Source organism: Ochotona princeps, chromosome 15 (genome assembly GCF_030435755.1).
Source record: "Ochotona princeps isolate mOchPri1 chromosome 15, mOchPri1.hap1, whole genome shotgun sequence".
NCBI lineage: Eukaryota > Metazoa > Chordata > Mammalia > Lagomorpha > Ochotonidae > Ochotona > Ochotona princeps.
Window position 1 is genome coordinate 49329840 of NC_080846.1, and position 10965 is coordinate 49340804.

Below are 10965 nucleotides of genomic sequence, written 5' to 3' on the forward strand. Positions count from 1 at the left end.
ATTTCCTATGATTGCTCCATTCTTTCAGTTTCAAGAAATTTATAAGAGTTATCAACAAAGTTGCAGAATTTCAGAAAGGTGAAAAAGTTTAGAAATCATAAAAACTTAGAAAAAATTTACTTCAGATTACTAATAAATAAATGCTGGAAATGGAGAATTAATTGGCATAGATTATTCAAATGTTTGGCAACAATGGTAGAGTCCTGTTCTATTTTCACATGGTTGTAAGTCATCACATTATTTCATTTGTGAAAAGTTGATGAGAAAAGAGAGTAGCAGGTGTAGGAGGACATAAAATGGACTAAGACTACTGGACTTAATACATATTCATGGAGTTCTTTTAAGTCATTGAATCTAAAATTCCATCACTTGAGTTATAGGAAACACCCCACAACTTCATACTCTAAAATGCCAATTTGACTGCCCTAATCAGTGAATATTGTATTAAGCTGGGTCCCAATGCCATGATGGGGATAGGAGTCATAGGACATGTCTATGGGAACGTCGTAGCGGGAGGTCCCTGCTGAAAAGGGAGTTGAATGCATGTGCCCTGAGCTGAGACCAGTGGATGAGTAATGTGGCATGAAAGTGTAGGGTTTCTCTAGGTCAGGAGATCCATCTTGCTTCAAGGAGAAGTTCCCGCTGATGCTCAGTGGTGGGGTGAGTGGACCCTCATAAGGCGGAGGACTGCAGTCAGGTGGGTGGCTCCCGAAAGATGATTCTCCCAAACTCTTGAATATCTGGGGCTTGAGATGAAGAAGGTGTGCCTCCATATGGCCATAAGGAGGGCTAGGGAGCCCTGGAGACTGATAGTTGAAGTTGTGGGCAGAGAGAGTAGAATCACAAACAGGCTTCTCCTCCCGCTTCTCCAGCAGGACAGCTTGAGGGCCCAGCTGCAGGCAGCCAGCCACTAGATTGCTTGTGGGCTGGGAGAGACCTTTGCACAACATCTCCACAAAGCCTTTGCCTTCCAGGGTCTGGCCTGTCTCCAGGACTTCAGACAAGGCCCAGATATAGTTCCTGGCCAGCCTGAGTGTTTCTATCTTGGAAAGCTTTTGGGTTTTAGAGTAGCATGGCATGACCCTTCTCAGGTTATCCAGGGCATCATTGAGGCCATGCATCCGGGTCCGCTCTCTGGCGTTGGCCTTGACTCTTCGAGCTCTGAATCTCTCTAGGCGAGCTTTGGTCATCTTCTTCTTCTTAGGACCCCTTCTTTTAGGTTTCTCCCCATCTTCTTCCTCCTCTTCTTCCTCTTCAATACTGTCGTGCTCTTCAGTTAAGCTGCCAAGCACACCATATGCACCCTGCCTTCTCTCCTCCTCCTTCACTTCATTTTGAGAACCCAGGCCCTTGTCCATCCAGGAGGGCATGTTGACCAGTTCCACCACCTCCTTAGATTTCACATACGTTTTTGCCATTTCCAGATTCTGGAAAACAGAAGCAACAAGGGTTAATTCTGCTGAGCACTTGAAACTTTCCTTTAATACTTTGCTAACAGAATGCTGACCTTGTGTTGGGACTCAACTTTAGTGATCTTGTCCAAGTCAATCATTCTAGGTGACTTAATTTAAGACTCAAAAGAAATGTCAAGAAAACTAGTGTTATGGCGTGCTACTTTCAAGAATCAACTACAAAAATAAGACTTGATTATTCATTGTAGTGCTAGTGCTTTTTTTTTTACTCGCGGATTCTTCACAGACATTTTAATACCAAAATATTTTATACAAAATTAATAGGAAAGCCAAGGCAAACATACTTATTTCTCTCTTGATAATAACGGGAAACCAATAAGTGAACCCTAAAAATTGTTGCCTAAATTGGGAAATTTATGAAACAGTGGTGATGAAATGATTATCACTACATGCCATGTACTTAATAATTATTACTATTGCAGGATAAAATATAAACAAACTTGAATATTTACACCAAGAATACACATAAAACTGGCAATATCATTCAGGTCATTTTCTATCTGTTATACATAGAACTGTTCAACCTCTATTTCAAGGCATTTCACATACATCTCACTTATGATAGCCTTACTCCTCATTGCTTAGCCAACTGGCAGCTTTAGGCATTTCCTAAGAAACAGCTCTGGGACAACTGGCTGGGGAACCACGTAGCCATCCAACATTTTCCTCACCATCACCAGAAGAGCCTTTTTTTTTCAGGGCACAACCTGTGTTTTGTCTAGTGTTCATGGTGTCAGCCGTGTTGATGACATGAGATTTTGAAAGGACCACGGGAAGAAAGGAGGGTTATCATTGATCCTTTTTCAAATGCACCCATATGTTAATGTGAGAACTTTCGTCATTGCACATGTTCCTCACACCATCACACAAGACCAAGGCTACAGCCACAAAAACAAGCCAGGAGTCTATCAAATCCCTCCAAGATTTTTTTTTCTTTTTTTTTTAGTGTAACTATTATTAGAAATGCTTTGTTTAAGATGAAAAATTTGGAACAAATGCTAAACAAAATATAGTGATGTCAAATGTAAATGAGAACTATTTCAAAACACAGACATGGTCTGACTACTGTAATTCACTTGCCTAATGGATAATGTGCAATCAGAGTTTACTTTGCAAAATATGCTATCTGAAAACAAGACGAGAAGGGTGGTTTTGTAAACATTTTGCACTTACATCGAATTATTCCAAAATCCAATGAGAAATTTCAGGTACATAGTTGACTAAATAAAACTGCCTGATAAGCTGCACAGAGGCATCCCGGTGTACCAGCTACTCTCGGAAACACTAAACCTTCCATCACTTTTGATTATGAGAAAGAGGAGAATGTGATAAATGTTTTTTGATCCTTGGAGCTTGAGCTTCAAATCAATGAATGCAGGGATTAAGGCATAGCTTTTAAAAATATAAATATATGATTGGATTTGTTTCTAGTAATTGGAGCTTGTTTTCCCTGTAACCTCATTTACCTCCTATAAATAATTAATGTCATTGCATTGCGAAAACAGCCTAGGTTTCATGTTAATCAGCATGGAAATCATGTCAGCTTGACTTACTCACTTAATAAGGCTTCCTGGGTAAGCAGCTTTATTGAAAATACACATTGGAACCTATTGGTCAACTGGCTGCCTAGGCCAAGTCAGAAAATCCCACTTTTAATATGGATGATGGAGCTTGTGTGCTGAGCTGCGCTTCTAACTCAGGCAGATATCCAGAGGGAGAGTGAAGGATCTAATTAACTTTCTGTTCAAGAAACACAGATCTTCCAGAGGCAGGTGCGCTCTGAGGCCACAGAGGGTGGAGTGGGCTTAGGAAACTTAATACTCCCCCACGTAATGATAATAATGTTTGTGTCACATTTTAAAATACACAGAGCACTTCTGTTTCCACCAACTCATACATTCCTCATAGCGCATGTTTGTACTCATTTGGGGTCACTACAGATCGTGTATTTAAGTGATGAAAATGTAGGCACAGAGCTGGTGGAGGAGGGCATAAAACCAGTTCTTTTTTATTTCAAGTCTTGGATTTTATGTATTTTTTCCTCCTCTCTTCTTCCGTCTGCTACAGGAAGAAAGAAAGATACATTGACTTCAGATGCAAATCTGTAAAACTGAGTTAACAGAATTGACCATCACCCAGAGGAAGGCTAACTTTAGTTCTCCCTGGGACACCTCATGATTCTTTGATTCTCGTATTCCAGGATTTCTTCCTCTTCCACTTATTCTCCATTCCTCTCTTGCTCATTCTCCTCCTCATTCTTTTCCTCTAATCTTTGTCATCATCATCATCGCTGGGTCTGCTTATCCACATACAGAAAAGAGAAGGAAGGTGTGAGAGAGGAGAGGCTCCTGTTTCACTCCTAGATCTGCACATTATCCTGTCCCGGATTTCTGGCCATCACCATCCCCACATCTGTATCTAGGATCACTGTGCAGATCTTAGAATATTCATCCCCTTCAAAAAGTGGGATTGAGGCAGCAGAATAGTTCACCATCTGCCTTTAACACATTAATGGTTTCCATAAGTGTCATGAAGCTGCTTTCAAATTAGTTTGTTGATGGATATGAAGGGAAAGAACCCACTAGTTTCGGCCAAAACAACAGAAATTCAAGTCAGTTTTTCTGTTTATCTCACTAACCATGGGAAGGACAGAATTGGCTCCAATTTTGCTTCTTCTGTTCCCAGAGGGTCTGGTCCATAAGCTCTGAAAGAATTCTACGAATACACAATGTTTTCTAAAATATGGAAGCTGGGATAGCACTGATGGGAACTTCTTTTTAAATTCTGATTCCTGGTTGTTGATCTCAAACACATTACATTAGCTTTCTGTTCTTTCTTTTCCTCTTTGGTGAAATAGGAATGCGTATTTATAAAAAAAATTACATGAGTAGATGACTGTCACAGGCAAATAAAAGTGAGAAAATATTTTGCATTTATACATGCTATGAGATATCTGTATATTATGTATACATATTATGTATCTTGGGGTTTTATGTCTAATCCAGTCAGGCATATTTGCTTATTCAGAAACAAAGCTGTTTCACACAAGGGAATGATGAAAGTAAACCATATCAACTAATGTGTCTCCAGTAACCCAAATGCGACCTCACTGACAGGCTTACAAAACTTCTCATCACTGCAGGTAGCCTGATCCTTGACCCAGGGGAGACCATTAAGTGCATACAAATATCAGCTTCACTACTTTCTAGAGCTGTAACCTTACATGAATGTTGCAATGCTTATCTGCCTCAGCCTCCTTTGCTTTAAAATGGGAACAATAATAGTCCTACTTCATTGGATTATTGTGAGAATAAAATAATCTAATTACGTCTAAAACATTTTGATTAGTACTGGACACAATGAATTCTGTGAAAGTGTTAGGTATTGTTTTAAATGTTTTTTTTTTTTAAGGATTTAGTTACTCATTTTGGAGGCAGAGCTCTGGAAACAGCTCTTCCATTTGCTGTCTCTCTCTCCAAATCTGCCTTGAGTGGATCAGGTGGAAGCAAGAACTAGGCACTCCATCTAAGTCTCCCACGTGGCTGGTAGGAACTCAAGTACTTGAGCCATAATCTACTGCTTTCCAGGCACCTTAGCAGGGAGCTGGATTGGAATTGGAGTTGCCAGGAATTAAATCAGGCACTCTGATATGGAATGTAGGTGTCCTAACCAATGATCAAACTCCCTGTGCCGTAACACCCATCAATGGATATTGTTATTCCTAATCTTTACCATGAGTTTTGCCGCTGTTGTTATCATTCATTGGACAAAAATTCTATTGATCATAATCACATTTTGATGCTGATTTTCCCATCAACAAAAATCAGTGGCTCCATTACAACAACCATTTCAAAAAAAATCCCTCATATCACTATTTGCTTTAGTCTAAGGACAATAAATACCAAAATCCTCATCTTCTATGAGGATTGAGGAAACTCAGGTACCTCCTCTGGATTTATTAAGAGTTGTTCACATGTAAGGATATTGCTTTAAGAAAGGGAGAAAGCACTTGGTCAAATGCTCTTACTTAGTCATACACATTTTCAGGTTCGTAGTGGACTGTAGAAAATCTTTAGCACTAGTGCAGTTTCACCTTTGATGAAACAATCATGTGAACATGCATTTCCCGCCAACATCAAATGGCAAGGCTGTGAGAAGAATAAAAAATATTTCTCAGATATTGAAAATACCAAGAAACCTCAAAGAGAAATAAAAGAAAATGTCCACTGAATTTTTCCACCTGAATCATCTTGATGGTGCCAGAAAACCCAGCAGGAAAAATAAAAAGATAAACTATAGCTTTGGATTTGAGTATTGAACATGTGTACGGCAGTGATCTGAGTTTTAATCAAGGAAAGCCTAACTGGATATTCTCCTGCACAGGTGCCTAAACCTAAAGAAGAGATGTTCGTTTGATGGTCAATCATCTTGCAGGTACAGTGAAAATCTAGGGAAGTAAGAACGTCTTTGTCACTCACTTGTGATGGGTACAAAAAGATGATCTGAATTCTTTTACTCTGGACAAAATGGAGAAGCAGTTTAGCCTTTCCTTCAGTGTAGAGATTTCCATGGGGGTGGTTGGAACAAGTACACGAGATAAGCATAAGCACTGTTAGATCATGATGCAAATGTAAATTTTGGCAGTTGTCTTAAGGAGACTGAACAGGGAAGTCTGTTGTGCTAGCTCACAAACTCATGGTTTCCCATCTTAAGGTTTTCCCAGTTCCTAGAGAAGAAATGAGCTCTCAAAAGCTAGAGCAAACAGATTCCAAAAATCAACAAACGTTGCCCTTCAGGACAGAATCCAATGACTCCTCCATCTGACACACAAACACATTCTGATTTTAGAAAGCCAATTCTCACATTCTCACATTCATTCTTGGCATTTGGATTCCCCTATACAGCTACACAATGTAGGACAATTTTCTTTTTTCCTATAGGATCTTTCAGTGAAACTTCAAGTTTAGCCTGTTCTCTCTGACTTCAAATATTTCTCTTTTTTTATTTTTAACAGTTATAATACTCATTGTTTACTCATTGGCAGTGATTGGGATTACCCGATATTTTCACTACTGGCACCAAAGTCCCACACAGAGCTGTCTAAGAATTCTCCCCATACTTTCACTAACATTTTTATTTTAACTGTTGAATAAATAAGGGGTACATCTCCATTGGTGCATACTTTCTTTTAAAAAGCCGTTGACACTCACTTTACCTCCTGATTCTCTGACTCTAAATACAGCAGAACAGAGACTCTCCTGCCCAGAAACTAGGGAATGGAAGAAACAACATGAACTAAATGCCTTGTTCAGACTGTCTTGTTCAACACACACACACACACACACACACACACACACACACACACGAGCCAAAGTTACTCATAAGTGGCCCTGCTCAGAAGTAGTTTGTAGATCATTCTGACTCTTCCTGTCCAAATCTTTCATACTCTACCAACTCCCTCTTAACGAACAGTTGTGCACCTGCATGCACACACACACATCTTTTCCAGCAAAGCCACCTCTTGGTTCAAATGCCTCAGATCTTAAAAGTGAGCTTTGTAAACAGAAGTCACGCAGTCTTTCAATTCCCCCTAGATAGTCATTAACAATTCAAGACCATTCCTTATGTCAAAAACTAAGGGGGATATTGTGCATTTACTTGTAGCTTCTGAATGTGCATTTTTTTTTTTGGTGGACAAATGATGAGTGTGAGGCAGAAGAGTGAAAACATTTACTTAGACAGCTTTTAGCAGGTTTATCTGAAAAAGTTGTGGGAAAGGAAGTTTCCCTCACCCACCCCAATTACCCAAGGGCTTTCAGCAAATCAAATGGGTGACAATGAGAGTCACACTTACGGCTTTCCAGGGTCTTTTCTAACTCCTTGCTCCAGTTCTCATTCCCCATCAACACCCTCCATCCCTGAGCAGTCAGTTCCTCCAACCTCCATACTGGGTCGCATTGCAAACGCTGGTAAACTTTTTAATGTTTCTCAGTACTCATGCATATGATAAAATCGGGCAACGGGTGAACATTCCACAATCCCCACTTTATAAAATGACTCTGAACGCCTCTGCATTTTATCTCAGGTAATAGGTGCTATGAAATCTTAACATCTTAAGTAAATGTTTGTGTCTGCCCCTGTCTGGCCTCACTCCCTTTGCTGCTATATTCCAACTGACCCAAGCCCTGTGCTTTCCGCCCTTGGTGCAGAAGACACTTACCTGGCCCCAACCACCCCGCCAGGTCTGTGGAAACTTTACACAAAAACTTCATTAGCTCCAGTTTCCCCGCCCACTGGCTCACCTCAATCAGCAGCTGTTGCTGGAGTGAGCTCTGTGAATCTGTCCCAGGAGACAGAGAAGCCAAGGTCCCTGAGCGTCCAGAGGGGAAAAAGGAGGTGCCGTCAGTGATCCATGCTAACCAGTAATCCAGCTCAGACCCCTCTGACTGCTCCTTAAGCTACTCTTCCTTGGGATTCTGTGCGCTTCCCCAAGTGGCCTCCGTTGCAGCTGGTGCTTGCAGCCGGTCGGGCTTCAGTACCTCTTGTCCTGGTTAGCTCCCCGGAGTGGGAGCTTTCAGTACCACAGCCCCTGGGCAGCTCCTGCGCTCTGGCCCAAGCCGCCAAGTCACAGCAGTTTTGATGGCTCTCCTGGCTGACCAGGGAGGGGTGCTTCTGCCACTGCCCAACTCCTCCCCTTCCCCAGCCAAAGACACGCCTACCTCGAAAGGCTCCTCCAGCCAAGACTGCGTGGCTATTGGTGTATTTGTTTAAACAAGGATAAGAATAGTGAACAGGATATTGGAAGAAATGTTACTGAAGCTGAGGGGTTTAAAAAAAAAGATTGAAGATGTTTCTGGTTAAAAAGGTAAGAAACAGGAGTGGAGCAGCATGTGGAAAGAAAATTGGGGGATGCTGAGAGAGTTAGGAGAGAGAACTATGAAGCGGAAAGTGTAATACTGGCTCAGATCTCGAAAGAACCAGAAGGTGAGAGATTGTTGTCAAGCGCACAGTAACAGCAGTTGCCAACATTCATTTTGGTGTTTAACCTCAATGTGCTGATGCCAGAAGCCGAGACATACCTGCCTCTCTCTTTCATCCTACACATCACACTTATTCTCATGTGAAAGCTTTGCTTCTGTCTGTGAATATAATGAACTTGTTCCTATATTCTGTTCTCTTCCAACTTTCTGTTCCCCGATATTTATAAAAACAAAAAAACAATGAAGAAAACCTGCCATCTAAGGCATGTTTATTTTCTTGAATTACCAACTGGATCCACAACTGTTTTTCAAATCTCCCTCACTCAGCCTACAGATGGGGAAAGTCTCCTGAGAAGTAATAAGCTTGAGAGGAAAGACAGATCATATAGCTCCTAAAAATCTCTGTGCTATTATAAAGCAGAACCGAGTTAGTAGAAGACATACAGAAAAAGTACTATTGGAAAAAATTTAAAGTGACTATATAGATATGTCTACTTCTTGATGTAAAAGATCAAGAAGTAACATGTAAGCATCTGGTGGTGCTGCGAAGGAAAAAGATGGAGACTCAGATGAAGCCATGGGCTAAATGATCCCGAGTACATCAATTTCACCCTGGACATCAGCTTTTACATCTGTAAAACAGGCCGACTGCTTAGCTGCTTTCAACAGCAGCAAGATAGAACTCTGAGTTCAAGGTCAATTTCCTTTTGAAATGGAGCTGAATACCATTCCCTGGCTTGAGGGAGAATCATTGATCTGTCATTGTACCTGCACAGACATCAGTCACGCAGGAACTGCAACTACGCCTGGGTACAAGGAAAGGGACCTACGGGTCAACCCAAGACTGCATCCCTGCCGTCAGAGATACAGCGAGGGCCTCAGATTTCAAATGCTTGGTTTTCTAAAAGCAATCTGACCTAGCCTGAGACTCCTGTCCTTCACAGAAAGCCAGAGCATAAAAATCAGCATTTCTTAAGTATTCAGAGGAAGTAAAGCTTTAAGCAAACCTTTAAGCTCTAATCTTTGTGTCACTACCCAGAAAGGACCTTGCCAGCAAAATAAACATCATTTTAAAAAATAAGTTGAACAACACTTGATACGAATGGTGGATTTCTGAAAACTAAACCTGAATCCAATCCTCAACCGGAGGAAATTTGTGGAGTAGTTTGTATCCAGCGTAGGGCTGCTTAATGGTTGCTCAATGAGCACTTACTGAATAGGTTGGTCTCCTGCTTTTTGTCTTCCAAGCCCGTCCGTGTGGGTGTTTAAAAGTTGGTGGTGCTGTTGTCCTGCCTGTCAAATTGTAGGGGGAGGGAGGAGTCTTGGATTTGCAGAAAGGTGAACATATTGAGTCAAAGATGAGGATGGGGACAGAACGTTCGGCGGGGCCTCCTTGCTTTCTCCGACAGATGTAAGGGACTGGATACAATAGGATTAGCCTCAAAATGCATTCAATTGTGTGTATGTCTGTGTGTGCATGTGCATATGAGTGCTGCCTCGGGAGGGAGTTGCGGACACCAAATTTTCCTAGAGTTACTTTTTGCAGAGGGATGGGCAGGATTCGCTTCCACAGCCCCGCCCCTTGTCACAACCCCTTGGCGGTTGTACAGTTGGCTGTTCAACTCTAAGAGGGCAGCAAAGGGCAGGAGGCGTGTGTGCAGTCAGCAGAGGCGAGGGGCTGGTGCCTGACCCTAGAAAAGGAGAATGCGGGACATTTGCATTCATTCTCCTCCCCGCGGCATGGTTCCTGGGCCAGAGGGCCAATCCCCTGCCCTTTCCCTTTCTCTGCTGCTTTGTGTCAAGCTCTGAGCTAACCTGTTAGAACCATCTGCTGAGTGGGGAAAAACTAAACCAGCACTCAGTTGCTGGCCCACAGGCCTGCCACCGGGAGCCATTGAAGCAGAGAGAAGGAAGGCAACAGGCAGATTTATGGGCAGCAATCTGTTCTCTTCCAGCCTCCACCCCCTTTCCCTGCCCAAGGCTCCTATGCCATGAGACAGCCTGATAATCCATCAACTCCACTAATGAATTAATTAGTATTCCCAGTAATCCTGACCCCCAAAGGAAACCTGCCTATGGGCCCCTAAGGGGAATAGAAACTGCTTCTCCACATACACACACCGCCCCCCCCCCCTTGGCCCTGAAGAGGCCCCAGGGTGCTTAGCTGCGAGCCATAGATCCTGTTGCAAACAGACCCCAGATGTCCCTCCTTCTCACCTTCCCCGGGGAGCCCACTAGCTCCCGGCTGAATTAAAGCAAACACCACTGACAAATGGGGACCAGAAACATCAATCAGGAACTATGGGGGAGGAGGAAGAGTAAACTTCCAGGAAAGAAACAATTAAGCCTGTCCATATTCAGAATGAAACTTAAGCAGGCCCTAAAATAACTCATAGGCACTGGGAGCAAGGATAAGGTTGGGATGCAGGAAAGAGTGGGGGAAAAGGTAATAGGAATACAGTTGCTGACATCAAGAAATTCTAGGCTCCAGTAGCAAGGAAAACACAGCTCTA

At 42.3% G+C, this 10965-nt stretch overlaps 1 protein-coding gene across 1 annotated transcript; it reads right to left on the reverse strand.

Annotated features, from left to right (window-relative positions):
- Positions 1 to 425: 425 nt before the first annotated feature.
- On the reverse strand, positions 426 to 1421 carry NEUROD4 (neuronal differentiation 4). The gene has a single exon (XM_004583138.2). The coding sequence runs from the start codon at positions 1416 to 1418 to the stop codon at positions 426 to 428; it is 993 nt and encodes a 330-aa protein (XP_004583195.2). The 5' UTR covers positions 1419 to 1421.
- Positions 1422 to 10965: the final 9544 nt, after the last annotated feature.

Excerpts from the sequence above, each read along its gene's own strand:
- NEUROD4 (XM_004583138.2), bottom strand. The coding sequence starts at position 1,418 with ATGGCAAAAACGTATGTGAAATCTAAGGAGGTGGTGGAACTGGTCAAC.